At 63.3% G+C, this 24,739-nt stretch overlaps 2 protein-coding genes across 2 annotated transcripts; one reads left to right on the top strand and one right to left on the bottom strand.

Annotated features, from left to right (window-relative positions):
- Positions 1-2,684: 2,684 nt before the first annotated feature.
- On the bottom strand, positions 2,685-7,037 carry C8G (complement C8 gamma chain). The gene is made up of 7 exons (XM_084272698.1): positions 6,837-7,037; positions 6,252-6,391; positions 4,803-4,873; positions 4,397-4,504; positions 4,013-4,114; positions 3,452-3,490; positions 2,685-2,962 (listed from the first exon to the last, which is right to left on the bottom strand). The coding sequence occupies exons 1-7, from the start codon at positions 6,984-6,986 to the stop codon at positions 2,949-2,951; spliced, it is 624 nt and encodes a 207-aa protein (XP_084128824.1). The 5' UTR covers positions 6,987-7,037; the 3' UTR covers positions 2,685-2,948.
- Positions 7,038-8,032: 995 nt separating this feature from the next.
- FBXW5 (F-box and WD repeat domain containing 5) lies at positions 8,033-22,131 on the top strand. The gene is made up of 8 exons (XM_084272508.1): positions 8,033-8,312; positions 11,372-11,529; positions 12,519-12,693; positions 14,523-14,671; positions 15,929-16,430; positions 19,356-19,503; positions 20,720-20,932; positions 21,413-22,131. Exons 1-8 carry the CDS (start codon positions 8,120-8,122, stop codon positions 21,657-21,659), a joined length of 1,785 nt encoding a protein of 594 aa, XP_084128634.1. The 5' UTR covers positions 8,033-8,119; the 3' UTR covers positions 21,660-22,131.
- Positions 22,132-24,739: the final 2,608 nt, after the last annotated feature.

The following is a 24,739-nucleotide window of genomic DNA, read 5'->3' as shown; positions in this document are numbered from 1 at the left end:
GTGTCACCAGTCTGGCAGAGCTCGGCAGGGCCGGCCATGGGGCAGAGCAGCAGCTCAGCCCCGTGGTGCTTTACGTAAGGAGCCTGTTTTCACAACAGCTGGTTTTCCCCTCTGGCAGCCCACCCTGCCCGTCAGGCCCCAGCACATTCCCTTCCCTGCACCCAGCTGGGAGCCCGGCCGGCCCCGCGCACCACGCGCCGGGCCAGCCCCAACCCCGTGGATTTATGAAAACAAAACAAAAGCTGAGCTGGGCAGGACCAAGCATCACGAGAGCCTGGCTGGGGTCCCCCCACACGCTGGGCTGGGGACTCAGGTCCTCTCCCTGACCACCCTCGGGGTGCAGGGTGCCAAGAAGACCTTTCTCCATTGGGCAGCAGAGGCACTGAGCACCCAGGGGTGTCCTTGTGGTTCTGCACTGGGGCAGGGACGCAAACCCAAGTTCCTGGGTCTCTGCCCTGCCCAGGTGGCAAGTGGGGGTTCTCAGGAGGTTCCTGGGGCTCTCGGGGGGGTCACAGGGCTGGGTGCAGGCTCAGGAGCATGGGGCCATGTGGGGACACACAGTGGCACTGGCGGCAGCGTGGGGTAGGGCAGGCCCGCCGCTGTGGCTGGTGAGCACAGGCTGGACAAGAGGTGCTGGGGCTGTGGATCACCAGGGTGCCCAGACACAGCCCCTCAGGCACAACCCGGGGTGGGTTCACACCAGACAAACACGGGGCTGGGCTGAACCGGGGCCCAGGGTGCTCCTTGGTAGCCAGCCCAGCCCCACAGGGCTCTCCCCTTGTCCTGCCACTGCTCCAAGCCCAGCACAGCCCCTTCCGCAGCGCAGGACGGGGCAGGGCAGACACAGAGCCAGACCCGTAACCCCCCGACTCTGCCCGGCCGGGGGGCTGCGAGCACAGCCAGACAAGGCCGCCCTGGCGCACGTGGGCAGCAGGGACAAGGGGCTGGCCGCAGCGGGGTCACGTGGCGGCCCCTTACATAAGTCCCTGATAAACAACATGTGTTACCAGTTATTGCAAAACGCCTGCAGCGGGGGCAGAGGCCTGAACCCCACCCGGGGCTGCGGGCTGGCTGGGGGCAGAGGCCTGCACCCCGCCCCGGGGCTGCGGGCTGGCTGGGGGGCAGAGGCCTGTACCCCGCCCAGGGGCTGCAGCGGGGGCAGAGGCCTGCACCCCGCCCCGGGGCTGTGGGCTGGCTGGGGGGCAGAGGCCTGCACCCCGCCCAGGGGCTGCAGCGGGGGCAGAGGCCTGTACCCCACCCCGGGGCTGCGGGCTGGCTGGGGGCAGAGGCCTGCACCCCACCCCGGGCCTGCAGCGGGGGCAGAGGCCTGTACCCCACCCCGGGGCTATGGGCCTGCAGCGGGGGCAGAGGCCTGCACCCCGCCCCAGGCTGCGGGCTGGCTGGGGGGCAGAGGCCTGCACCCCGCCCCGGGGCTGTGGGCTGGCTGGGGGGCAGAGGCCTGCACCCCGCCCAGGGGCTGCAACGGAGGCAGAGGCCTGCACCCCGCCCCGGGCTGCGGGCTGGCTGGGGGGCAGAGGCCTGCACCCCGCCCCAGGCTGCAGGCCTGCAGCGGGGGCAGAGGCCTGTACCCCGCCCCGGGGCTGCAACGGGGGCAGAGGCCTGCACCCCGCCCCGGGGCGGTGGGCCGGCTGGGGGGCAGAGGCCTGCACCCCACCCCGGGCTGCAGGCTGGCTGGGGGTAGAGGCCTGCACCCCGCCCCGGGGCTGCAACGGGGGCAGTGGCCTGCACCCCACCCTGGTGCTCTGGGCCTGCAGCGGGGGCAGAGGCCTGCACCCCGCCCCAGGCTGCGGGCTGGCTGGGGGGCAGAGGCCTGCACCCCACTCTGGGCTATGGGCTGGCTCGGGGGCAGAGGCCTGCGCCCCACCCCGGGGCTGCAGCGGGGGCAGAGGCCTGCACCCCACCCCGGGCTGCGGGCTGGCTGGGGGGCACAAGCCTGCACCCCGCCCCGGGGCTGCGGGCTGGCTGGGGGGCAGAGGCCTGCACCCCGCCCCGGGGCTGCGGGCTGGCTGGGGGGCAGAGGCCTGCACCCCGCCCCGGGGCTGCGGGCTGGCTGGGGGGCAGAGGCCTGCACCCCGCCCCGGGGCTGTGGGCCGGCTGGGGGGCTGCTGCCTGGCCCCGAGCTGGCACTGCTCACATAGCAGGACGCCCTTGGCCAGGCTTGACAGACAGGGGAGAGGTGTCCTGCAAGGGGTTACACCCCCATAATCCCCCCTCCCAGCCTGCTGAGAGAGCACAACGTGCACCCCCTGCCCAGCCGTGCAGCCGTGCCGGCAGGCTTTGGGAAGCCCTTGGGGGCAGGGGCCTGGCCCAGGCAGCCCCCCCCTTAGGGAACACGGTCTGCAGGGGAAGCAGGACCACCACTGGGCCAAGATTTCCTCCGGTGGGGTGGTGAGGAGAGGGCTGGGTGATCTCTTGGCTTGTCATGGGGGAAGGCTGATCCTGGGCCAGTCCCCAGTGCCCCCCAAGCCCGTGCAGCCCCACAGCACCAAGCATGGTGCTTGTCCCCAGGCTCTGCCAGGCACTCAGGGATTCCCTCTGCTCACCAACCAGCCAAACCCCGGTGCACTATGGCACCCCAGAGTAAATCCAGACCCGCCACCATTCCTGCCTTGTCATCCCACAGTCGGGGTGAGGCTCAGGCAGACAATGACAGGGCTGCAGGCTCTTCTTGGAGGCATTTATTGGGGTGTCACTGGCAGCTACAGGGCAAGGCAGAGCACAGGGCTGGCACAAGGCTGGGGGGCGGTCAGGAGAGGGACAGGGACAGTGGCCAGGGCAGCTGGAGGAGCTGGGGAGTTCCAGGGTTGGCTCCAGGGCTGTGGAGCAGCTGGCAGGGTCTGACCAAACCTTGGCTCAGTCCTGCGTGGCCACAGGCTGGATGAGGTGAAGGGTGAGCTCTGGGGACCTCCTGGCAGCACCATTGTCAGCTATGGCTTTGTTTCTGGAAGGGACAGAAAAGTGTGGAGGGGCTGGGAAGATGTCTGAGCCCAGCACCAGGGTTGGAGACTCATCTCTGCTTCCCCAAGCACCAGCAAGTGATGGATCTGTCCCTGGGGAACCCAGTCTTCACCCCGGGGTGTCCCTGCCCCAGGACAGCTCCTGCCAGACCAGCCCTCACCCAGGAAATACCAATACAGATGCCACTAAGCCCAGCCTCACCCTTGTGGGGGGCAAACAGGGCTTTGCTTTTCAGGGTCCATTTGATACCCACCCTGGGTGATGGGTCTGCCACCTCCTCCCCCACCACGAGATCATGGAGGGCCGGGCACAGACCCCCTGTGCCAGACCAGCCCCCTGTGCCCCTGGGGCAGAACCATGGTGCAGTGTGGGTGCATCAGGCACAGGGTGCCCAGCCTGCAGTGAGGCTGGGCAGAACCCACGCCTGGCACTTGGGAGATGCCCCAGGCAGCACTTGGGATCCACAACTCACCATCAAGGACGTGAAACTCGTCTGCAGAGTCACAGAACCCTGCAAGAGAGAGAGCCTGGGGCAGTCACCCCACCTGAGCACCTCAGGGACAATGTGGGGCACAGTCATAGAATCACAGAATCCCAGACTGGGCTGGGTTGGGAGGGACCCCAAGGATCACAGAGCTCCAACCCCCTGCCACAGGCAGGGACACCAACCTCCAGGCCTGGAGCTACACAAGGTTGCCCAGGGCCCCATCCAACCTGGCCTTGAACACCCCCAGGGATGGGGCACCCACCCCCTCTCTGGGCAGCCTGTTCCAGCCCCTCACCACTCTCTCTGCAAAGAACTTCCCCCTAATATCCAATTTAACCCTCCCTTCCTTCAGCTTTAAAGCCCTTGTACCCCACACCTGCATCCCTGGGGTGACCACAGCACGGGGACAGGCTGCACGTGTGGCCCAAGTGTGGGAGACACCCAGGCCACAGGCTGCTCAGACCTGGATCCCTGGATCCCTGTATCCCAGAGCCCCCCACCCTCACTGTGGGTGTCCCCAGCTCCCAGGGACCACGTGCCACTCACCGTACGTAGGGAAGTAGTAGGTGACGTCTTCGCTCAGGCCCACAGCCCTGACGTGCTGCTCAAACTTGTCTGCAATGGCATCACTGACCCGGCTGCTCCGTCCTGGGTGGTGAGGGAGATGCTGTCAGGGGGCTCAAGTTCTGCCCCAAACTCCCCTGTACCTCCCTGGCAGAGCTCAGGGCTGGGGGGGGGGGTGTCTTTCAGCTCAGAGAAGCCGATTGCTGGCTTCCTCCCCCCAACACTGGGGCTGGGGACAGAACTCTCCAGCTGAGGATCAGGACCCTCAGGGAGACCCATCTCTGTCTCTTCAGGGGCTCCAGTGGGCATCTGCTGAGCCCAGCACTGGCTTCCTGCCCCAGTGGGAGCCCCTGGGCGCTGACCCACCGTAGAGCTTGACAGAGACGCCCCGGCCCTTCTGGTAATAGAGGATGGCGTAGCTGCTGTAGTCTGTCTCCCCCACCACCACGTCCACTGTGCTGCCATAGCCACGGCCTGGGGAAGACAAGAGGACAGCCCTGGTTAGCCCAGTTAACCCTGGTTAGCCCCAGTACTGTCCAGGGGCCTTGTTTCACCACGAGGGTGCAAAGGGGTGAGAATCAGGGTTGGTGTGGGTGTCATCCCCCCCCCCACCCAGCAGGCAGCACCCAGCACTGGGGGGCTTTGAGCCCCCAGAGGTGAGATATAGGGAGGGAGGACACCCATACCAGAAGCCCTGATGAGGGCAGGAATGGGGGGGCTCCAGCTCCATGATCCCCACACCCCCCTGCTACCCCAGCCCAGCCTCCCTCACCCTTCAGGAGGAAGCGTCCGTGGGCCTGGGCAGGGAGGTAGCGCTGCCTGAGCTCCCAGCACACCCCATCCCTGTGTGGGAAGAGCAGGAACTGGTCAGCAGAGGCCCCAGAGGATCCAGACCAGGGCCCTGCCCGCTCCACCTGCCAGGACACAAGTGGGGCCTGTTGCCTCTGAAGGTTTCTTCCCAGGGGAGATGCTGTGAAGGGATGTCCCAGAGCCCCATGGACACACAGCCAGAGATGCAGAACCCAAAACCTGCTGAGCCCCATCCCTGCAGCTCTGAGTTTGGCTTAGTGTCTTAGACCCACCCCACAGAAGTGCCTACACAACCCCCCCCTCTTCCCCCCACACTGCTGCTCGGGGTGGCCCTGAGTCATGGAGAGACCACATACCTGATCTCTGCCTCAGTTTCCCCAGCCTGGCTCCCCCCACCCCCCCCATGCAGCCAGGGCAGCCAAAGCCCACCCTGGGCAGCCTGAGCCCACCCAGGATCGGTGGCTGGGTGCCACTCTGCTGTGGCCAGGGCTTCTACCACAAAGCATCCCGGAGATCCCACCCACTTTGCTCTGGGGCAGCTCTCTCCTTGGAGCCTGTGGCTGGGGCTACGGTCCTGCTGCAACCTGCCTGCAGCGTCCCTGTCCCCATCCTGGGACACCAGCCCTGCTCTGACCTGCCTGCAGCGTCCCTGTCCCCATCCTGAGGCACCAGCCCTGCCCTGACCTGCCTGCAGCGTCCCTGTCCCCATCCTGGGGCACCAGCCCTGCTCTGACCTGCCTGCAGCGTCCCTGTCCCCATCCTGGGGCACCAGCCCTGCTCTGACCTGCCTGCAGCATCCCTGTCCCCATCCCGGGGCACCAGCCCTGCCCTGCCCTGCCTGCAGCGTCCCTGTCCCTTCCAGCGTCCCTGTCCCCATTCCAGGGCACCAGCCCTGCTCTGACCTGCCTGCAGCATCCCTGTCCCATCCAGCATCCCTGTCCCCATCCTGGGGCACCAGCCCTGCCCTGACCTGCCTGCAGCGTCCCTGTCCCCATCCTGGGGTACCAGCCCTGCTCTGACCTGCCTGCAGCGTCCCTGTCCCATCCATCATCCCTGTCCCCATCCTGAGACACCAGCCCTGCCCTGACCTGCCTGCAGCGTCCCTGTCCCATCCAGCATCCCTGTCCCCATCCCAGGACACCAGCCCTGCTCTGACCTGCCTGCAGCGTCCCTGTCCCCATCCTGGGACACCAGCCCTGCTCTGACCTGCCTGCAGCATCCCTGTCCCATCCAGCATCCCTGTCCCATCCAGCGTCCCTGTCCCCATCCTGAGGCACCAGCCCTGCCCTGCCCTGCCTGCAGCATCCCTGTCCCATCCAGCATCCCTGTCCCATCCAGCCTCCCTGTCCCCACCCCGGGACACCAGCCCTGCCCTGCCCTGCCTGCAGCCGCGGTGCCCAGCACGACTCACAGCTTCCTGAGGGTGCTGACGGCCAGGCTCTGCCCGTCCAGGGCGGTGACTGTCAGTGCTGTGGCCTCCAGCCGGTGGCTCTGCTCTGCCAGGTGGCTGCAGCGGGACCCCACACCGACCAGGAACCACCTCCCCGCGAGCTGCGCGGCGAGAGGGCGGCGAGAGAGTGTCAGGACCACCGGCCCGAGCTGCCCCCCAGCCGCTGCCCTGCCCGGCGCCCCGGGTGTCCCCTCGCCCTGCCCTTGGTGCGGAGCTGGCGGGGGGGGGGGGCAGTGCCGAGGAAGCCGCGGGGACCCCGGCGCAGCCTCGGGTGGGTGGTGGGCGAGCAGCGGGGCCCCGGCCGGGCCTCCCCAGCAGCTCGGGGTGGGGGGGGGGGAACCGGCGGCCAACACAACCCCGAGCCCGGCTGCGGGGCTGGGCGCCGGGCCGGGCATCTCCGGTGCAGCTTCAGCCCCCGCGCCCGCCCCACGGGGCAGCCCCACGGGCACCCCCCGCGGGGCTGAGCAGGGGCTGGGAGGGGGCTGGGCTGGGACACGAGGGCCCCGGGCTGGGGCGGGGGGTGGGGGAAGTGCCCACCGGCCTCACCTGGGGGAGGTCGAGCTCCTTCTGAGCCGCCACCTTGTCCAGCGGGCTGGGGGCTGGGGGCGGCCGGCGCCTCCGCCCGGGGCTCTGCCCCAGCGCTGGCGGCGCGGCGAGGAGCAGCGCGGGGAGCAGGAGGGCGCCCAGGGCCCGCATGGCGCCGCTGCAGCGGGGGCGGCTCTGCCGGGAAGCGGCGGGGGCAGGAGGACAGCGCGCCCGGCCGGGAGCCGGGCCAGGGCAGCCCGCGGGGGCCGGGGTCGGGGTCGGGGTCGGGGAGGCGGGGCCGGGCAGGTCCCACCGGGGCGGGGCGGGGAAGGGGGCGTGGTCTACACACAGGGGGCGTGGCCTGTGGGCAGGGCGGGACCTATCAGGGGCGGTGCCTAGCGAGGGGGCGTGGTCTATCGAAGGGGCGTGGCCTATCAGAGGACGGGGTTTATAAGTGGGCGGGGCTGGCGCTGTAGGGGCGGGTGGTGAGCGATCGCGCGGCGCTCGGCTGGCTGCGCCTGGCGCGCTGCCGGCAGCTCTGGGCTCGATCTCTCCGGCCTGCGGCGGGTGGGTAAGGAAAGGGCGACACCACCGAGAGGAGCGGCCAGAGCGGCCCCGGCCGGCCGGAAGCGCGGGGTGGGGGTGCCGGAAGTGCCGCGAGAGGGAGGCGGGGGCAGCGGAGCCGCCGGAGCTGCTGAGGTGCCGGGAGGGGGCGGGGAGGAGCCGGGCGGCCGGGCCGGGCCGGGCCGGGCCGGGGCCGGGCCGGGAGGAGCGGGGGGGGCCGGGCCAGGCCTGGCCGGGGCCGGGGCGGGGCCTGGAGGAGCCGGGCGGCTGGGCCGGGGTCGGGCCCAGGCCGGGCCGGGCCGGGAGGAGCAGGGGGGCCGGGCCAGGCCGGGCCGGGGCGGGGCCTGGAGGAGCTGGGGGGGCCGGGCCGGGGTCGAGGCCGGGCCGGGGCGGGGCCTGGAGGAGCTGGGGGGGCCGGGCCGGGGTCGGGCCCGGGCCGGGCCGGGCCTGGAGGAGCTGGGCGGCCGGGCCAGGCCGGGCCGGGGCGGGGCCTGGAGAAGCGGGCCGAGCCGGGCCGGGCCGGAGCCGGGCCGGGAGGAGCGGGGGGGGCCGGGCCGGGGCGGGGCCTGGCCGAGAGGAGCGGGGCTGCCGGGCCGGGGCCGGGCCTGGAGGAGCGGAGCGGGGCGGGGCGGGGCCTGGCCGGTCCTGGCGTGGGGGGGCCGTAGGGCTGGCGGGGTCCGCAGGCGGCCGGGTTAGGCCTCATCCCCGTCTGCTTGCAGGCGCGGCGGCAGAATGACACGATGGACGCGGGCGGCGGCCCCCTGCTCCCGGACAGCGTGCTCTACGAGATCTTCCTCTACCTGGACCACGCCGACGTGCTCTCGGTGGGGCTGGTGTGCCAGCAGTGGCGCGCCGTGGCCCGCGACGAGTTCCTCTGGAAGGAGCTCTTCTACCGCTACTACCGCGTCTCCCGGGAGGTGCCCCGGCACCCAGGTGCGCTGCCGCAGCGGGGGGGGAAGGGGCCGGCGCGCTGCCCCTCGGGCCTTCCCCGGGCCCGCCGAGCCGAGCCAGGGGGCTGCGCAGCTCCGCGGCCTCCGGATGCCCTTACTCGGCTGGGACGCCCGCAGCCGTCCCGCCGTCAGCCCAGCAGGGGACCCCCTTCCCCCGCCTCCCCCCAGCCCTGCTGCGGCTCCCGGTGCCGCAGTGTGCAGGCCCCGTGTGGCGATGGGTGGGCAGGCAGCACCGGAGCTGCCCAACCCCCCCCTGAGAAAGAGGCATCAAGTAGTTGAAAATGCTTCTGCTTTTCCTTCCTTCCACAGACAAGTGGTTTCTGAGCTCTCCCCAGGCAGGTGCACCCTGGGAGCTGCTGCACAGCCTGGCTGGGTGCTGCCCAGGGAGATCCTGAGGAGACACAGTGAGTCACTGTGCTGCTCCATCACAGCAGTGGTTGGCTCCCACGATAATCACCCCTGGCTTTTCCTGATCAGGACCTTGTAGTGGGCCACTGCTTCAGGCTCTGTCCCTTCCTCAGCCAGGCTGGGAAGAGCTGGGAGCTCACATGAGCTGATCAGAATATTTCCATAAGCTGTAGGCAGCAGCTGTGACCTGGCTGTGCAGGGAGAACATGTGTTCCTGCTGCCTGGTGAGGGAGTGGGTGGGAAGCACTTGAATGTCACAGAAGGCAAATGCTAAGGCAGTAGCTGGCCTGCTGGCTGCAGGCAGAGCAGGCTTGGGCTTGGGCTCAGCTTGTAGTCAGGACAATGCCCCATTAAGAGCTGGCATCAGCCCTCCCTGGGTACAGCTGTTGGCAGCCTCAGTGGCAGAGTTTGTGCAGTCACAGGTATCGGGTGCTGGCAGTGGTTTGGTGCAGAGTAAAGGGTAACCCAATGCTGCTGCACCAGCTGAGACAGGCCTTGGAGCCTCTGCTGCTAAGCTGGGTCTGTGTTGGAGGCTAAAACCCCTGTTCCCTGTGCTGCAGAAGTCTGGGAGGACTGCACTCCTTCCTCCACCCTGAGGATGTGCTCAGGGCAGCAGCCACAGCAGAGAGAATCAGCTTCTTGCTCTGGACTTGCTACAGGACCATGGGAAGAAACACTGAGGATCAAGCAGGGGGAGCCTGTCACTCTGCTGGGGGTGCAGAAGGGCTCTGGGAAGAGATGAGCTGTGGATGGGACAGCTCAGGCTGTGTGGTGCCTTCATGCAGCCCTTGAAACCCTGTGGGCTTCAGGACATTGTCCTTGTCTGAGGTGCTTTGACCAGGCTCGTTCCCTTCCAGCCTGCTGCAGTTCCTTAACGAGCTGCCAGCCCTGTTCTTTCCCACTAATTGGGGCTGAGCAGCCAGTGGAACCCAGTCATATATTCAGACACCTCCCAGGCCGTGCTGCTGGAGCTGGGGTGCTGCTCCCCTGGGCAGCAGGGGCAGAGGCAGCCCAAGAAGGGGCTGGAGCAGGAGTTTGGGGTGCCCCTGGCAGCTCTGTGTTTTGCAGAAGGTATCAAGCAGGTCCTGTAAGAGGCAGTGCTGGGGTTGCTTGGCTTGGTGGGCTGTGTCCAGAACTGCTTCCCAGCTGGACAGGTTGGGACCAAGAGGTTCAGAGGGAGATGAAGCCCCCTGCCTGGCAAGCCATGGTGGGTGTCCTGGCAGCACTGCTCCCAGCCCACAGCACCAGGTGCTTTCTGGGCTGCCCCAAATTACCAAAACCCCTTCAACTCTGTTCAGTGTAACTAGGGACACTGGCCCTTCTCCATATCCATGTCTGATCCTCTTTGTTTCCCTGGGATTTGCCTTACCTGGCACTTCCTTCAGCACCCTCTGTCTGTGCCATCACTGTGACTTCTGTGGGCGTGCTGCAGGGCTGGCTGCTGCCTCCAGCTCCTCTCTTCTTCTCTCCAGTCTTGTTTGTCATGGAGTTGGTTTGTCCTGGTCTGGTACCATTTCTGGAGCCTTCCTAATTCAGAGTGGAGCCCAGTGAGACCTGGGCAGGGAGAGACCAGATGGGGTTCAACAAAAGCAAGTGGAGAGTCTGGCACCTGGGAAGGAATAACTGCTGGAATCAGTACAGGCTGGGGGTGACCTGCTGGAGAGGAGCTCTGGGGAGAAGGACCTGGGGGTCCTGGTGGGTGACAGGGTGGCCATGAGCCAGCAGTGTGCCCTGGGGGCTGAGAGAGACAATGGGATCCTGGGGGCATCAAGAGGAGTGTGGCCAGCAGGTCACAGGAGGGGATCCTCCCCCTCTGCTCTGCCCTGGTCAGGCCCCACCTGGAGTGTTGTGTCCAGTGCTGGGCTCCCTGGGATAAAAAAGACAGGGATCTCCTGGAGAGAGTCCAGAGGAGGCTACAGAGATGATGAAGGGCCTGGAGCATCTCCCCTGTGAGGAAAGGCTGAGGGAGCTGGGGCTGTTCAGCCTGGAGAGAAGAAGACTAAGGGGGGATCTGATCAATGTTTATCAGTATCTTCAGTATGGGATGCAGGGGAAATGGGCAGCCCCTTTTCAGTGTCTGTGGGGACAGGACAAGGGGCAATGGCTGCAAGTCAGAGCATAGGAAGTTCCCCACCAACATGGGGAAGAACTTTTCCCCAGTGAGGCTGAGGGAGCCCTGGGACAGGCTGCCCAGGGGGTGTGGAGTCTCCATCTCTGGAGAGATTCCAGCCCCGTCTGGACGCCGCCCTGTGCAATATGAGCTGGGGAGCTGCTTTGGCAGGGGGTTTGGACCCCAGGAGCTCTCCAGGGCCCTTCCAACCCCTGGGATTCTGGGATTCTGAGGGCTGCTCTGCCCTGAGCCAGGGCTTTGCTAGCTCACAGCTCTGTGCTGGGTTGGAGGCAGTGCTGTGCTGTGGGGCTCTGTGTTGACTGAAACAAAAGGTTTTCTGTGTGGGGGAGTGGGGAACCCACCACAAAACACCACTGGGCTCAGCCCCAGCGTGGCTCCAGCTCTGCTGGCAGCAGGCAGGGCTGCAGGTGCTCAAAGGCTGGTGCTGGGGCTGCCTGTTTCTCTGGGGTCAGTCACTCCCCCTCTGCTTATGGTCCTGTCCCTGTGCCCTCCTGTGTCTCCAGCTGCTGTCTCCTGGTACGACGAGTTCCAGAGGCTCTACGACACCATCCCCTGCGTGGAAGTGCAGGCCCTGAAGGAGCACAACGACCAGGTCTTGCACCTCAGCTTCTCCCACTCTGGCTGCCTGTTTGCATCGTGCTCCAAAGACTGTACTGTCAAGGTAAAAGGGCAGCCTGGCCTCTCCAGCCCTTCCAGCTCTGTTGTAGTGGGAGCTGCCTCTGGGGGAGGAACCGTGGTGGCAGGTGTCCCTGGACTTAGGCCAGTTCCTGCAGGTGCTGAGTGGTTCTCAAAGCTGCAGAACTGAGGACTGGTGTGAATGTTGCCTTGAGGGCTGTGGATCCCAGCTCCAGCCCCTGTGGATCCCAGCTCCAGCCCCTGGGAGGGTGTCCAAGGTGCCTGCCTGGCTCTGGTTGCTGCCTGGGTGCAAATCAGTCCCTTTGTGCATTGGGTCTGATGAAGATTGTGCAGATAACCACCCTCTGCAGAAGTTGCCTTGCATGAGTGCTTGTCTTGGAAAAGATTCCTCTGGCTGTGCTGAACACTCCAGCTGTGATGGGACCATCTTCTGCCTGAAGACCTTCCCCAGGGGTGGGGGGAGAAGCAGTGCTGTGTTCTGCTGCTCTCCAGAGCTGGTGGCTGCTTTCTGGCAGGGAAGCTGATGGGGAGGCTGGGAGGCAGTTATATAGGGAGGCAGTTATATAGGGAGGCAGTTATATAGGGAGGCAGTTATATAGGGAGGCAGTTATATAGGGAGGCAGTTATATAGGGAGGCAGTTATATAGGGAGGCAGTTATATAGGGAGGCAGTTATATAGGGAGGCAGTTATATAGGGAGGCAGTTATATAGGGAGGCAGTTATATAGGGAGGCAGTTATATAGGGAGGCAGTTATATAGGGAGGCAGTTATATAGGGAGGCAGTTATATAGGGAGGCAGTTATATAGGGAGGCAGTTATATAGGGAGGCAGTTATATAGGGAGGCAGTTATATAGGGAGGCAGTTATATAGGGAGGCAGTTATATAGGGAGGCAGTTATATAGGGAGGCACTGATTTGGATTGCTTGTCCTGGTGAGTGGTCACAGAACAAGTGAAGTGGAAGAGCTCTCTGGCTTCTCAACAGCTTCCTGACTCTCTGTCCATCTGTCTGTAGATCTGGAGCAATGAGCTGGACATCTCCCTGCAGCACAGCTCCAACATGAGGCCATACAACTGGAGCTACACACAGTTCTCCCAGTTCAACTCGGACGACTCCCTCCTGCTGGTGTCAGGTGTCTTTGTGGGGCCTCACAACTCCTCCTCAGGAGAGATAGCTGTCATCAGCATGGGTAACTGCACACTCACCTTCACTGGGGCTCCCTGGCAGGGGGGAAAGCCTGGCTGGCAGCTTCTTTTTGGGTGTGTGGTGGTGGCCTTGACCCTCTTACCTCATGCCACCTGTGCAGAAGGGTCTCAGTCCCAGATCTTCCCAGGCAGCCAGGACTCTGGTCAGCACATCATCACCCAAGCCTGGTGTGTGCTGCTACTCCTTGAGCTCCTGTGCTGCCTGGTAGTTGGGCAAGGCAAGAGGTGTGTGTGTGTTACCTGCTGTCCTGAAGCCTCTTGTTTCTGGCTGGAGTGGTGCTGTCCTGCTGAGGCCTCCTGTGGCTTGGGGACATCCAGGCCTGTCCTGCACCCGCTGAGCTGAGCTGCCTGTGGCACGGCCTGGCTGTGCCAGTGATGAAGGATGGCTGGGAAGTGCTGCCCCAAGCCCCAGGGGCAGCAGTCCAGAGGTTCTGGATGTGCTGGGCTTGCTCTTGCCCTTGGGGTGTGTGCTTTGGGCCACACTCAGAGGAAGGCTGTGAGATAGATGAGTGGACAGTGAGGTGGGTTGAGAACTGGGTGTCAGACCGGGCTCAGAGGGTGGTGATCAGTGGAGTAGAATCTGACTGGAGACCTGTGACTAGTGGTGTCCCCAGGGCTCAGTGTTGGGTCCAGTCCTGGTTAATATCTTCATTGATGACCTTGGTGAGGGAACAGCATCCACCCTCAGCAAGTACCCGATGATACAAAGCTGGGAGGAGTGGCTGACACACAGGACACTGAGCTGCCATCCAGAGAGACCTGGCCAGGCTGGAGAGCTGGGCAGGGGGAGACCAGATGGGGTTCAACAAAAGCAAGTGGAGAGTCTGGCACCTGGGAAGGAATAACTGCTGGAATCAGGACAGGCTGGGGGGGACCTGCTGGAGAGGAGCTCTGAGGAGAAGGACCTGGGGGTCCTGGTGGGTGACAGGGTGGCCATGAGCCAGCAGTGTGCCCTGGGGGCTGAGAGAGACAATGGGATCCTGGGGGCATCAAGAGGAGTGTGGCCAGCAGGTCACAGGAGGGGATCCTCCCCCTCTGCTCTGCCCTGGTCAGGCCCCACCTGGAGTGTTGTGTCCAGTGCTGGGCTCCCTGGGATGAAAAAGACAGGGATCTCCTGGAGAGAGTCCAGAGGAGGGACAGAGATGATGAAGGGCCTGGAGCATCTCCCCTGTGAGGAAAGGCTGAGGGAGCTGGGGCTGTTCAGCCTGGAGAGAAGAAGACTGAGGGGGGACCTTATTCATGTTTATCAATATCTTCAGGATGGGATGCAGGGGAAATGGGCAGCCCCTTTTCAGTGTCTGTGGGGACAGGACAAGGGGCAATGGCTGCAAGTCAGAGCATAGGAAGTTCCCCACCAACCTGGGGAAGAACTTTTCCCCAGTGAGGGTGAGGGAGCCCTGGGACAGGCTGCCCAGGGGGTGTGGAGTCTCCATCTCTGGAGAGATTCCAGCCCCGTCTGGACGCCGCCCTGTGCAATATGAGCTGGGGAGCTGCTTTGGCAGGGGGGTTGGACCCCAGGAGCTCTCCAGGTCCCTTCCAACCCCTGGGATCCTGTGATCAGATGGCTCACTGCTCTGGTGACCCTTGTATTTCTGGTTTCCCTTGTGTGCAGGTGTCTGTAGAAGAGAGGAACAGCCAGTCTCTGCAGTAGTGTCTGTCACTGGGTGGTGGCTGGAGGGCTCTGCTGAGCTTGCAGTGGAGAAGCTGCACTGGTGCAGACTGTGGGGACTTAAATCTGCTTCCCATGCCTCCTGCCAAGGCTTCTCCAAACCTTGGGAGCTGTCACCTGCCACCTGTTTCCCTTCCCTTCCAGAAAACTTCACGCTGCTTTCCAGGGTGAGGAACAAACCCTACGATGTGTTTGGCTGCTGGCTGAACGAAACCAACCTGATCTCCGGCAACCTGCACCGCATCGGGCGCGTCACCTCCTGCTCCGTGCTGTGGCTGAACAATGCTTTCCAGGTGAGAGATCCCTCTCTTCCAGCTCCACAGCTTCCTGCTGGCTCCTGGGGGGAAGGCTGCAGAGGAAGTGTGAGCTGGAGAGAATGTCCCAAGTCTTCCTGTCCTCCCTGTTTGGCTCCTCTGAGTTGCCCTCGGGGTCTTGTGCTTGGGGCAACTCCTCAGTGAGGTGTCTCCAAGCCCAGTGTTGTGGTACCCACTGCAATATTCTTAACTCTACCCTTGGATTCCATTAACTCCTGCCCCATTAATTGGGATGAGGGCTTGCTGCAGTGCCCTAGGGCATATGTTGCTCAACTGGAGAGTGGCTGAACCCCAGGCAGGGTTGCTGAGGTCCTTGTGAGGGTATGAAGCTGGACCTGAGATGGCTGTAGGCTGGCATGTGTCCAAGCAGTGGCTGTTCTCCCACTTGGCAGCTCAGTTTGTTGTTCTGAGAGCAGGAGGCAGCTGAGGGGCTGAGCTGATGGTTCTGTGGGCCTGGTGCTGTCTCTGGTGGTGAGACCTGGAGGTGAGGGTGTGCTCCTTTGCTGCACGATCCTCTGCCATGTTTTGCTTCTGTGGTGTGGGGTGTTCTTCAACATGATTGGTGGTGGCCCCAGGTGACAGCATCCCCCAGTCCTTCTCTGCCAGGCAGCTCTCCAGCCACTCTGCCCCCAGCTGCTGGGGGTTGGTGTGACCCAAAGGCAGGACCTTGGCCTTGTTAAACCTCACCCCACTGGTCTCAGCCCATCGATCCAGCCTGTTGAGATCCCTTTGAAGAGCCTCCCTACCCTCAAGCAGGTGGACACTTCCTCCCAGCTTAGTGTCCTCAACTGCCTTTGGGAGGTTTTAGTCTCCATGTGCCCACCCCTAGGATGGGAAGGAATGCAGCAAGGCTGGCCAGGCTCTTGGGATGGTTCTCCTGGTCAGTGCTCCAAACAGCAGTGCAAAGGAGAGGGCTGGGGGGTGCAAAGGATAGGGTTGGGGTTTGCAAAGGATAGGGCTGGGGGTGCAGAGGAGGGCTGGGGGTGCAGAGGAGGGCTGGGAGTGCAAAGGATAGGGCTGGGGGGTGCAAAGGATAGGGCTGGGGGGTGCAAAGGATAGGGCTGGGGGGTGCAAAGGATAGGGCTGGGGGGTGCAAAGGATAGGGCTGGGGGGTGCAAAGGATAGGGCTGGGGGGTGCGCTTGAGGTGCGGGCAGGTGGCTCTTGCTTTGAGCTGGAGGTGTGAGCCCCCCTCCCCATTGAGGTGGTTCCTGTGTGCTTCTCCCTTCTCCTTGCAGGGCGTGGAGTCTGAGAATGTCAATGTTGTGAAGAGGCTGTTCAAGATCCAGAACCTGAACGCCAGCACCATCCGCACCGTGATGGTGGCCGACTGCAGCCGCTACGACCGCCCTGACCTGCTCCTGGACTACCAGGAGCAGCTGGCTGCCTCCTCCTCCTCCTCCTCCTGCCCAGCCTTTGACCTGGGTAGCGACAGCCAAGAGGAGGAGGAGGAGGAAGAGGAAGAGGAGGCCAAGCCCTTGCAGCCCCTGGAGCCAGCGGCGCAGGAGGAAGGGGGTGTGAGGGCAGAGGAGGGGCTGCAGCGCTTCTTCGATGACATCATGGAGGGGCGCGTGGGGCCGGCCATGACCGACGCCCAGCTGGAGACAAAGGTGGCTGAGCTCTTTGTACGCCACAGAACGAAGCCCCCCGAGCTCAACCTGCTCCCCACAGACAGCAGCAGCAAGACCAAGTACCTGATCTTCACCACGGGCTGCCTCACCTACTCCCCACACCAGATAGGTGAGGGCTGTGCCCCGGGCACAGGGCCAGCCAGCCCCTGGGGCAGGGGCTGCAGCTGCTCTGCCTCTCAATCTGGCAGAGATCTGTTGTAGTTCCTGCCTGGTTGTGGCCTGTGGCAGCTTTGCTGGGGCTGCTGAGTCCTTGATGCCGTTGGAGGCTTTTGGAATGCACCCCCCACCCCCTGTTGCTGAAGGGGTCCCACCCTGTGAGCCTGAGGGATGTGCTGCTGTCACCAGGCTGGACACGTGGCTGGATGTGTGGAGGGCTGAGCCACAGGAGCAGGAGGGGATTCCTGGCTTCATGACATCACCCATGGGCTGAGCAGGAAGGGATTCCTGACTTCATGGCACCAGCCATGGGCTGAGCAGAGGAGCAGGAAGGGATTCCTGACTTCATGGCACCAGCCATGGGCTGAGCAGAGGAGCAGGAAGGGATTCCTGGCTTCATGGCATCAGCCAGGGGCTGAGCAGAGGAGCAGGAAGGGATTCCTGGCTTCATGGCATCAGCCATGGGCTGAGCAGAGGAGCAGGAGGGGATTCCTGGCTTCATGGCATCAGCCATGGGCAGAGGGGGCTGGGGACACTGCAGCCCTGCTCTTGGTGGGGTGCAGAGGGCACCAGGGCAGGATGAGCTGGGGTGGCACAGGGTCCATGTGCATGGTGTGGATGCAGCACCCCACAGCTCTGCCCTGGGCTGCTCCCCTGCTGCCCTCCTGGTACCACGTGGCTCTTTACCCCAGTGAGGCCTGTGGGCAACTCTGCTGTGGTACTGGGGAGGTTTCAGGGTGGGTCACCAGCTGTCCCAGCAGGAGTTTCTGTGGCAGGTGGGTGCTTGGTGGGGTACAGGGAACTGTGGGTACAGCACAAGCTGGGCAGTGGGTGCTGCTGGTGACCTTCTCCTGGGTGGGGACTTCCCTTGCTCATCCAGGGTGTCTTGCTGAGACACTGGGACTGGCAGAGTCTGAGGCCATAGGAGGTGCAGGTAGTCTGGCTGCTGCTTCAGAAGCCCTACAGCTGGCAGAGAGGTGTAATGCAAGGGACCAGGCAGGGATGGGAGGGAACCTGCTTCCAGGCAAGTGCCTCTTCTGTAAAGCCAGACAGTGTTGCTTCCACTGCTACTTATGCAATCACAGCTTTGCTCACCTGCTGCAGGCTCTTCTCACCCTCCTGGGACTTGGTCTTGCACCAGTACAGCCCAGTCAGGAAGGGAAAAGCCACTTCCAGATCTTTAAGCAACTGAAAGGAGAGTCACTTGGCCACTGCCCACATGAGTGAGGAACAAGGTGGACTGAGGGTGACTCTGCTCTGTCCTGCTGCCTGTTGCCAGCTCTGCAGGCAGGACTGGTGGCCTTGGCCTGGCTCTGGCACGTGGTGTGCCCTGGCAGCCCTGTGTCTGGTTCTGTGCTGAGCAGGGGCTGCCTGGCAGGCTGGGACCTGCAGCAAGCAGAGGCAGCATCTGCCTTTGGGCTCCCCCAGCGTCCAGTGTGGCCCCCAGGCCTGTGGGATTTGGTGCACAGAGGGGCTGCTGGGAGGGCTGGACCCTCACTCAGCTCCTCTCTGGGGCCTGAGTCCCTGCAAAATGCTGCAGTTGCCTGTGGGGTTGTGTGTCCAGAAGGCTTCCTGCAGCTGCTGCCTGTCCCCAGAGCTGGCCCTGGGCTGGGCTGCTGGTGGGAGCCAGGCTGCTGGGCAGCAGTGCTGCAGCTGGAGCTCCCTCTGAGCTCTTGTCTCCTCTGCTGGCTGCAGGCCTGAGCCAGGGGCAGAGCTGCTCTTCAGCTGCCTTGTGGGTGCAGGACCATGTGGCAGAGAGCTCAGTGCTGCAGGAAGGGGTGCCCAGGCCCTGGGGGGTGATGCCTGCTGGGGGGAAGGGGTGCCCAGGCCCTGGGGGGTGATGCCAGCTGGGGGGAAGGGGTGCCCAGGCCCTGGGGGGTGATGCCAGCTGGGGGAAAGGGGTGCCCAGGCCCTGGGGGGTGATGCCTGCTGGGCGGAAGGGGTGCCCAGGCCATGGGGGGGTGATGCCAGCTGGGGGGAAGGGGTGCCCAGGCCATGGGGATTATGCCAGCTGGGGGGAAGGGGTGCCCAAGCCATGGGGGGTGATGCCAGCTGGGAGGAAGGGGTGCCCAGATTCGGGTGCAGGGATGCTGTGTGTGACCTCAGAGGTTGGGTGCAGTGTGGCATCACCCCTCCTGTGCTGATAAAGGCAGAGATCCCCTCGGGGCTGGGGGGTGGGTGAGGGGATGGGCTGTCATCCAGCTCTTCTTACACCTGCTGAGGGTTAAGCCCCTGTTTGCCCAGGAGCTGCTGAGGCTCAGACAGGTCCTCCAGGAAGCTGTTGGGGATGGTCTGTCTTTGGGACAGCTGTCTGGAGCTGGAAGGGGAGAGGGGCTTGACCTGTAGCACTCATCTCCCTTAGGAAGTTCCAAAGCTGTAAAGCCCTTGAGCCCTGTTTGGGTTTGAGCCCCTGTTCCTGGAGCTCTGGGGCAAACCCTCCCCTCCCTCTGACAGTGGGGGGAGGGTCAGGGCATTCCCAGGCTGGGTGCTGTGGGCAGGGGGCCCAGCCCAAGGATTCATTTAGGAGGAAACCTTTCTGCAACCAGAGTGTCCCCTGGGCCAGGGCAGCTCCAGAGCACCCTGGAGGGAGGTGTGTCTGCACCAGCTGGCTTGGCAGGCAGGAGCCAGGCCAAGGGTTGGATGTGCCAGCCTGTCCCTGCTGGGCAGTGTCCTGGCCAAAAGTGCTGCCTGAGAGAGCTCAGAGACCCCTGGGAAGGGCAGCAGCCCTGTCCTGCTCCTCAGCTGTAGGCAAGGCAGCTCTCCTTCCTTAGCAGCACAAAGAGAAGCCCCTTCTTGAAGCCTGGGGAACTCCTTCCAGCCCTGCTGTCTGCTGGCAGCAGCTCACACAACCTCCTGAGCCCTGTTTTCTGTCCCCAAGGGATTAAAAGGATCCTGCCCCATCAGATGACGACTGCTGGGCCGGTGCTGGGGGAGGAGAGGCGCTCGGATGAGTTCTTCGACTCGCTGGATCACGTCATCGACATCCACGGGCACATCATCGGCATGGGCCTGTCCCCTGACCACAGGTGGGCAGGGCTGGGGGCCAGTCCTGGCCAGGGGTGTGGGGGGGGACACTGCCTGGGGGCTTTGTGGGGTGAGCAGGAGGAAAACAGGCTGCAGAGGAGGAGCAGGGTGCCTGCAGGTGCCCTCTGTTCGGTCACGTCCCGTTGACACCCTGGTGCTGTTGATGGTGTGTGTGTGTGGCCTCAGCATCCCCAGGAACAGTCTCTTGGCTCTGCACTTCTGAGCCTGGCCCAGGGTGAGGAGCTGCTTGTGAGGAGCTGCTTGTGTCCATGCATCTTGTTCCCCAGGCAGACCAGTACACCACCACCCTTAAAGCTGGTTTGAATGGAATAGAGAGGGATAGTGGTGTCCCTGGGGTGTCCATGCATCTTGATTCCCCAGGCAGGCCAGTACACCACCATCCTTCAAGCTGGTTTGAATGGAATAGAGAGGGATGGTGGTGTCCCTGGGGTGTCCAAGCATCTTGTTCCCCAGGCAGACCAGTACACCACCACCCTTAAAGCTGGTTTGAATGGAATAGAGAGGTTTGGTGGTGTCCCTGGGGTGTCCATGCATCTTGTTCCCCAGGCAGACCAGTACAGCACCATCCTTCAAGCTGGTTTGAATGGAATAGAGAGGTTTGGTGGTGTCCCTGGGGTGTCCATGCATCTTGTTCCCCAGGCAGACCAGTACAGCACCATCCTTCAAGCTGGTTTGAATGGAATAGAGAGGGATGGTGGTGTCCCTGGGGTGTCCAAGCATCTTGTTCCCCAGGCAGACCAGTACACCACCATCCTTCAAGCTGGTTTGAATGGAATAGAGAGGTTTGGTGGTGTCCCTGGGGTGTCCATGCATCTTGTTCCCCAGGCAGACCAGTACACCACCATCCTTCAAGCTGGTTTGAATGGAATAGAGAGGGATGGTGGTGTCCCTGGGATGTCCATGCATCTTGTTCCCCAGGTAGACCAGTACACCACCATCCTTCAAGCTGGTTTGAATGGAATAGAGAGGTTTGGTGGTGTCCCTGGGGCTACCACCATCCTGCTTGTGGTGGCCTTTGCCTTTCCAGCATGGTCCTGTGTTCCAGCCTGGATTTTAGTCTTAGACTTGCAGGTTTGTCAAGGACCAGAAGACCTGCTCAGACCCTGCCCTGCCCGACTACCCTGCGTGTTTACAGTGCCCCAGTGAGCTTTGGTGATGCAGTGATGTGGAGTAACCCCTCTGCTCCCCCTCCCCAAGGTACCTGTACGTGAACAGCCGGGCCTGGCCTCGGGACTGCATCATCTCTGACCCGATGCAGCCACCCCCCATTGCTGAGGAGATCGACCTGCACGTCTTCGACCTGAAGACCATGAAGGAGGTGAAGAGAGCCCTCCGTGCACACCGGGCCTACACCCCCAACGAGGAGTGTTTCTTCATCTTCCTGGATGTCAGCAAGGACTTTGTGGCGAGGTGTGTGTGCGCTGTGGGGTGGGCAGGGGGCTGACCCTGCTTCAGGGGAGCCTTGGGGGCCGGCTGTGGGGCTGGGCTCCTTGCAGGCAGGGCAGGGCTGCACGCTGGGTGCTGGGAGCAGAGGTTTGTAAAGAGCAGAGGGATGGAGTCAGAGGTGCTGCTGAAGGCTGCCCACCCTGCTCCTGGTGAGAAATTGGTGAGGAAGGGGAAAGCTTTGGGCTGTGGCACGTTTGGCAGCGGGTAGCACGTGCCCTTGGGGGCTGTGAGCAGCAGGTGCTCTGAGGGGAGTCAAAGGGGCTCCTCAATCCACCTCTGGATCCCAGAGGGAGCTGCCTGCCCAGGGTGAAGCTCAGGAGCGATGGGGCTGCAGCACCCCCCCTGCCTCTCCCCACCTGTGTGTGAGGAAGGAGGTGGGAGCAGCAGGTTTTTTGGGGCGCTGGGGCTGACGTCCTCCCTCCCTTGGTGTCTCGTCCGCCGCAGCGGGGCAGAGGATCGCCACGGCTACATCTGGGACCGGCACTATAACATCTGCTTGGCCAAACTGCAGCATGACAACGTGGTCAACTCGGTGGCCTTCAGCCCAGTGGAGCAGGAGCTGCTGCTGACAGCCAGCGACGACAGCACCATCAAGGTGTGGCGCTCCCCCCGCGCCCTGCGCAGCCAGCGGGCCAGGAAACCCAGGCCCAGGAAACTGCTCTTCTCCTGGCTCATGAACCAGGCAAGCTGAAGCCAGGTACACTCGCTCCTGCAGCTTCCTCACTGCAGCCACCTCCTCTGGAGCTGGCAGAGCCTTGAGCCCTGCACAACAGAGCCCAGCTCTGGGCACACCAAATCCCAGCTGCTGAGTCGGGAGGGACCCCCAGCAGTGGGAGCTGCTTCCTCCTTGGGGGCATCTGCTTCAAAGACAGAACGTTCCGGGCCCGAGGGGCGGCAGCTCGAGCTGCTCACTGCAGGGTGGGCTCCACACAGCTTCTCACCAATGCTGCTACGTGGTCACAGCTCTGGGTGAGCTTTGAGAACAGCCTGAGGCAGGTCTGGGTGCCTGTGCAGTGCCTGAGCCCAGCGTGTGGCCGCGCGGGGCCGGCGCCTGCCCAGCGCTGCGTTGCCTGGCTGCAGGACTCTTCATCTGGGACTTGGATTAATGGGTGTGTGGCCCAAACCTCCACCTGGGCTGTGCTGAGTGCCTCCTCCCACGTCTTAGCCCCTGAGGGCAGTGAGAGGGTGGGTGGGGGGGAGAGGCAAGGCTGGGGAGGGGGCTTGGCTGGTGCCTTGTGTGGCCCCTGCCCACACCGTCCATTAGCAACTCTGTGTTGGTGTCACCAGTTTCCAAACTTGAGGGTGGGGAGGGCTGGTGGTGCCATGGTGCTGGCTTTGGCTGTCTTCCCCTGCTGAGTAGCACTTAAATAAGCTGTGGCATTGGCAGCATATTTATTTTGGGAGACCTGCTGCCCCTTCCCCAAGGGGGCAGCTGTAAGGGTGGCTGGTGGGGCACGTTGTCACCTCCCTCCCATGCTATCCCAGTTGTGTGTGACACCTGAGGTTCTCTTGGTATGTTCTCTGTGAAGAGGTGTAGACAACCCATGGGTGACTGGGGGATCACAGCCATCCTCTGCCTGAAGGGACAGTTGAATAAGCTGCTTTTTCCACCTGGGCTGGGTGGGTTTGGTGACCAGCTGGGGATCCCCAGGAGCAGAGCTGGCTCACTCCAGGCTGGTAGCAATGCCATGGTGTGCGCTCTGCCTCTGGCCCTCCAGCAGGACCCACGTGTCAGGGGCTAAAATTAAGCTCCTCATCTTGATTTGGCCCAGAGGGCTGGGGCTGGAGGTGACCCTGGGAGCTGATGGTGCTTCTGGGAGTTGGGCTGAGTCTGGAAAGGAGCCAGGATCCAGCCCAGGGCTGGGGGAAGCGTTTTGGGACTCCCCTGGGAGCGCAGGGGCAGCTGTCTGTGCCACTCACAGCCTTGGGTTACAGATAAGACTTACTGGGGGCAGGAGACACTGTCTTCATCTGCACTGATGGTGTTAACAGCTCCTGTGGCCCTTGGTGGGAGGGTTCCTACCTTCTCTCTGCTGTGCCCCAGCAGGTGCCCACAGCTTTATCCAAAACCCCTGTACTCAGGTTTCTCTGGCATCACAGGACTTACAGAAAGAAGGGAGCCTGGATGGGGGCACAGGGCTCTGTCCTGTCCTACAGCAAAGGAACAGCCTCTGCCTCCCTCCTCCCCCTTCTCCCTGGGCCTGGTGCAGTGCTGAGCAGGCACCCAGGGGTGATGTTTGTACTGAGTTTTGCTCTTCACTATGGCATTGAATAAATATTCTGCTCAAGCATCTCTGCAATGTGAGTTTGTTTTTCTGAGGGCTGAACCCAGGCCAGAAGCAGCACGGGGGCTGCTGGGGCACTGCACAAATGGCAGCCCTGCAGCTGCCCAGCCTGGGCCAGAGTGTGCAGCCCCTGAGCTGTGAAAGGAGAGGACAGAGGCAGAGAAATTGCCCAGATCTCTGCCCTGGGCAGCCCTGGAGCAGCAGTTCCTGGCTCAGTTGAGTCTCTTGCACAGACAGGCAGGTCGCTGACCCCCCTGCACAGGCTGAGTCCCTCAGTTCAGGGGGCAGGACATGGGAGCAGCACAGGTCCTTGGCTCCTTGAAGCAGGCAGGAAACCCCAGCCTGGCTGAGAGGAGCTCAGCAGCTGCTTTATGATGCAGAACACACATGTGAGGTGTTCCCTTTGCCTTTCCATCCTCCTGGTGCTGGCCCCAGCACCTCTGTGGGCCCTGCACAGGGAAAGCTCCAGCAGCTGCTGGGGCAGCTCCTTCCCCACCTGCACCAGCACCCCCTCCTTGGAAGCTCCAGTGCCAGGAGAGCCCCCCAGGCTGCAGGGAGCCAGCACCTGGAGAAAGGTCCCAGCACAGAAATACCCCTCCCACACACTGAGATGATCCTGCCCCTCTTCCAGCATCCCATGGATTACACAACGATGCTCTTCCAACTTTTATTAGTGGTTTTGACCATACTACATCCTCAAGGGAAGAAGAAACACCTCACTTCACAGTGCCAGGCTGAGCTAGGAGGTCACAAGAGCTGTGGTCAAATGGGGAAAGAAAAAAAGAAAGAAAAAGAAAAACCAACCCCAAACCTGCCCCAACCCAGGGGCAGCTGAGTGGCTGTGGCAGCCAGGCTGGCAGAGCTGTGCCAGGATGGTGCCAGACCCCAGGACCCAGCCTGCAGCTCCAGAGCTCCTAAAACCACCCTGCAAACAGCAGACAGGTTCCCAGTGCCAGACACAGCTGCCCTCAGCCACGCAGGAAGGGAAGGGGAAAGGGGAAGAGGAAGAGGAAAGGCCACAGCAAGTACAAGCTTCCATCACCAGAGCTCAGCTGCTGAGCTGTGCACCCCCTCCCAGTCCCCTCTGCAGGCTGGAAGGGCCACCCTGGTCTCTGTGTGCAGCACAGACCTCACAGGCACTGCTGGGGCAGGGGACACAGCACCCACCCACCCACCCACCCACCCCAGACCCCCCCCCCCATATGCGGGCAGCACCTGGCCCCGCTGCAGGCATGGGGTGTCCAGCACCCCAAAAGCACAGACATTCCCACAAACTCAGACCAAGCTCCCCCCACCCCTCTAACAGACAATTCCCAACTGCTAAGTGAGTGGAGAGGATCTTCCTCCCCCCTTCCCAGGCCTGTCCCACCTCTGCCAGGCCACCCCAGGCCTGGCCACAGGGCTGCTGTGGGTGGGAGCAGAGCTTGAGCTGCACTGGGCTTTGTTCCTCCTCCCAAGGCAACACAGGGTGGGCTCCATCCCTGGG

Source organism: Gallinula chloropus (assembly GCF_964237585.1).
Source record: "Gallinula chloropus genome assembly, chromosome: 18".
Lineage (NCBI taxonomy): Eukaryota > Metazoa > Chordata > Aves > Gruiformes > Rallidae > Gallinula > Gallinula chloropus.
Note: the sequence above shows the minus strand (reverse complement) of the source record. Positions and strands in the feature narration are given on the sequence as shown.

Bases quoted from the DNA above. Each gene is read 5' to 3' on its own strand.
- FBXW5 (XM_084272508.1), top strand. From the start codon at position 8,120: ATGGACGCGGGCGGCGGCCCCCTGCTCCCGGACAGCGTGCTCTACGAG. The intron at 14,672-15,928 runs GTGAGAGATCCC...TTCTCCTTGCAG, and splicing joins GGCTGAACAATGCTTTCCAG to GGCGTGGAGTCTGAGAATGT. The intron at 20,933-21,412 runs GTGTGTGTGCGC...CGTCCGCCGCAG, and splicing joins AGCAAGGACTTTGTGGCGAG to CGGGGCAGAGGATCGCCACG.
- C8G (XM_084272698.1), bottom strand. From the start codon at position 6,986: ATGCGGGCCCTGGGCGCCCTCCTGCTCCCCGCGCTGCTCCTCGCCGCG. The intron at 6,392-6,836 runs GTGAGGCCGGTG...CTCGCCGCGCAG, and splicing joins AGGAGCTCGACCTCCCCCAG to CTCGCGGGGAGGTGGTTCCT. The intron at 4,874-6,251 runs GTGAGTCGTGCT...CTTCCCACACAG, and splicing joins GTCAGCACCCTCAGGAAGCT to GGATGGGGTGTGCTGGGAGC.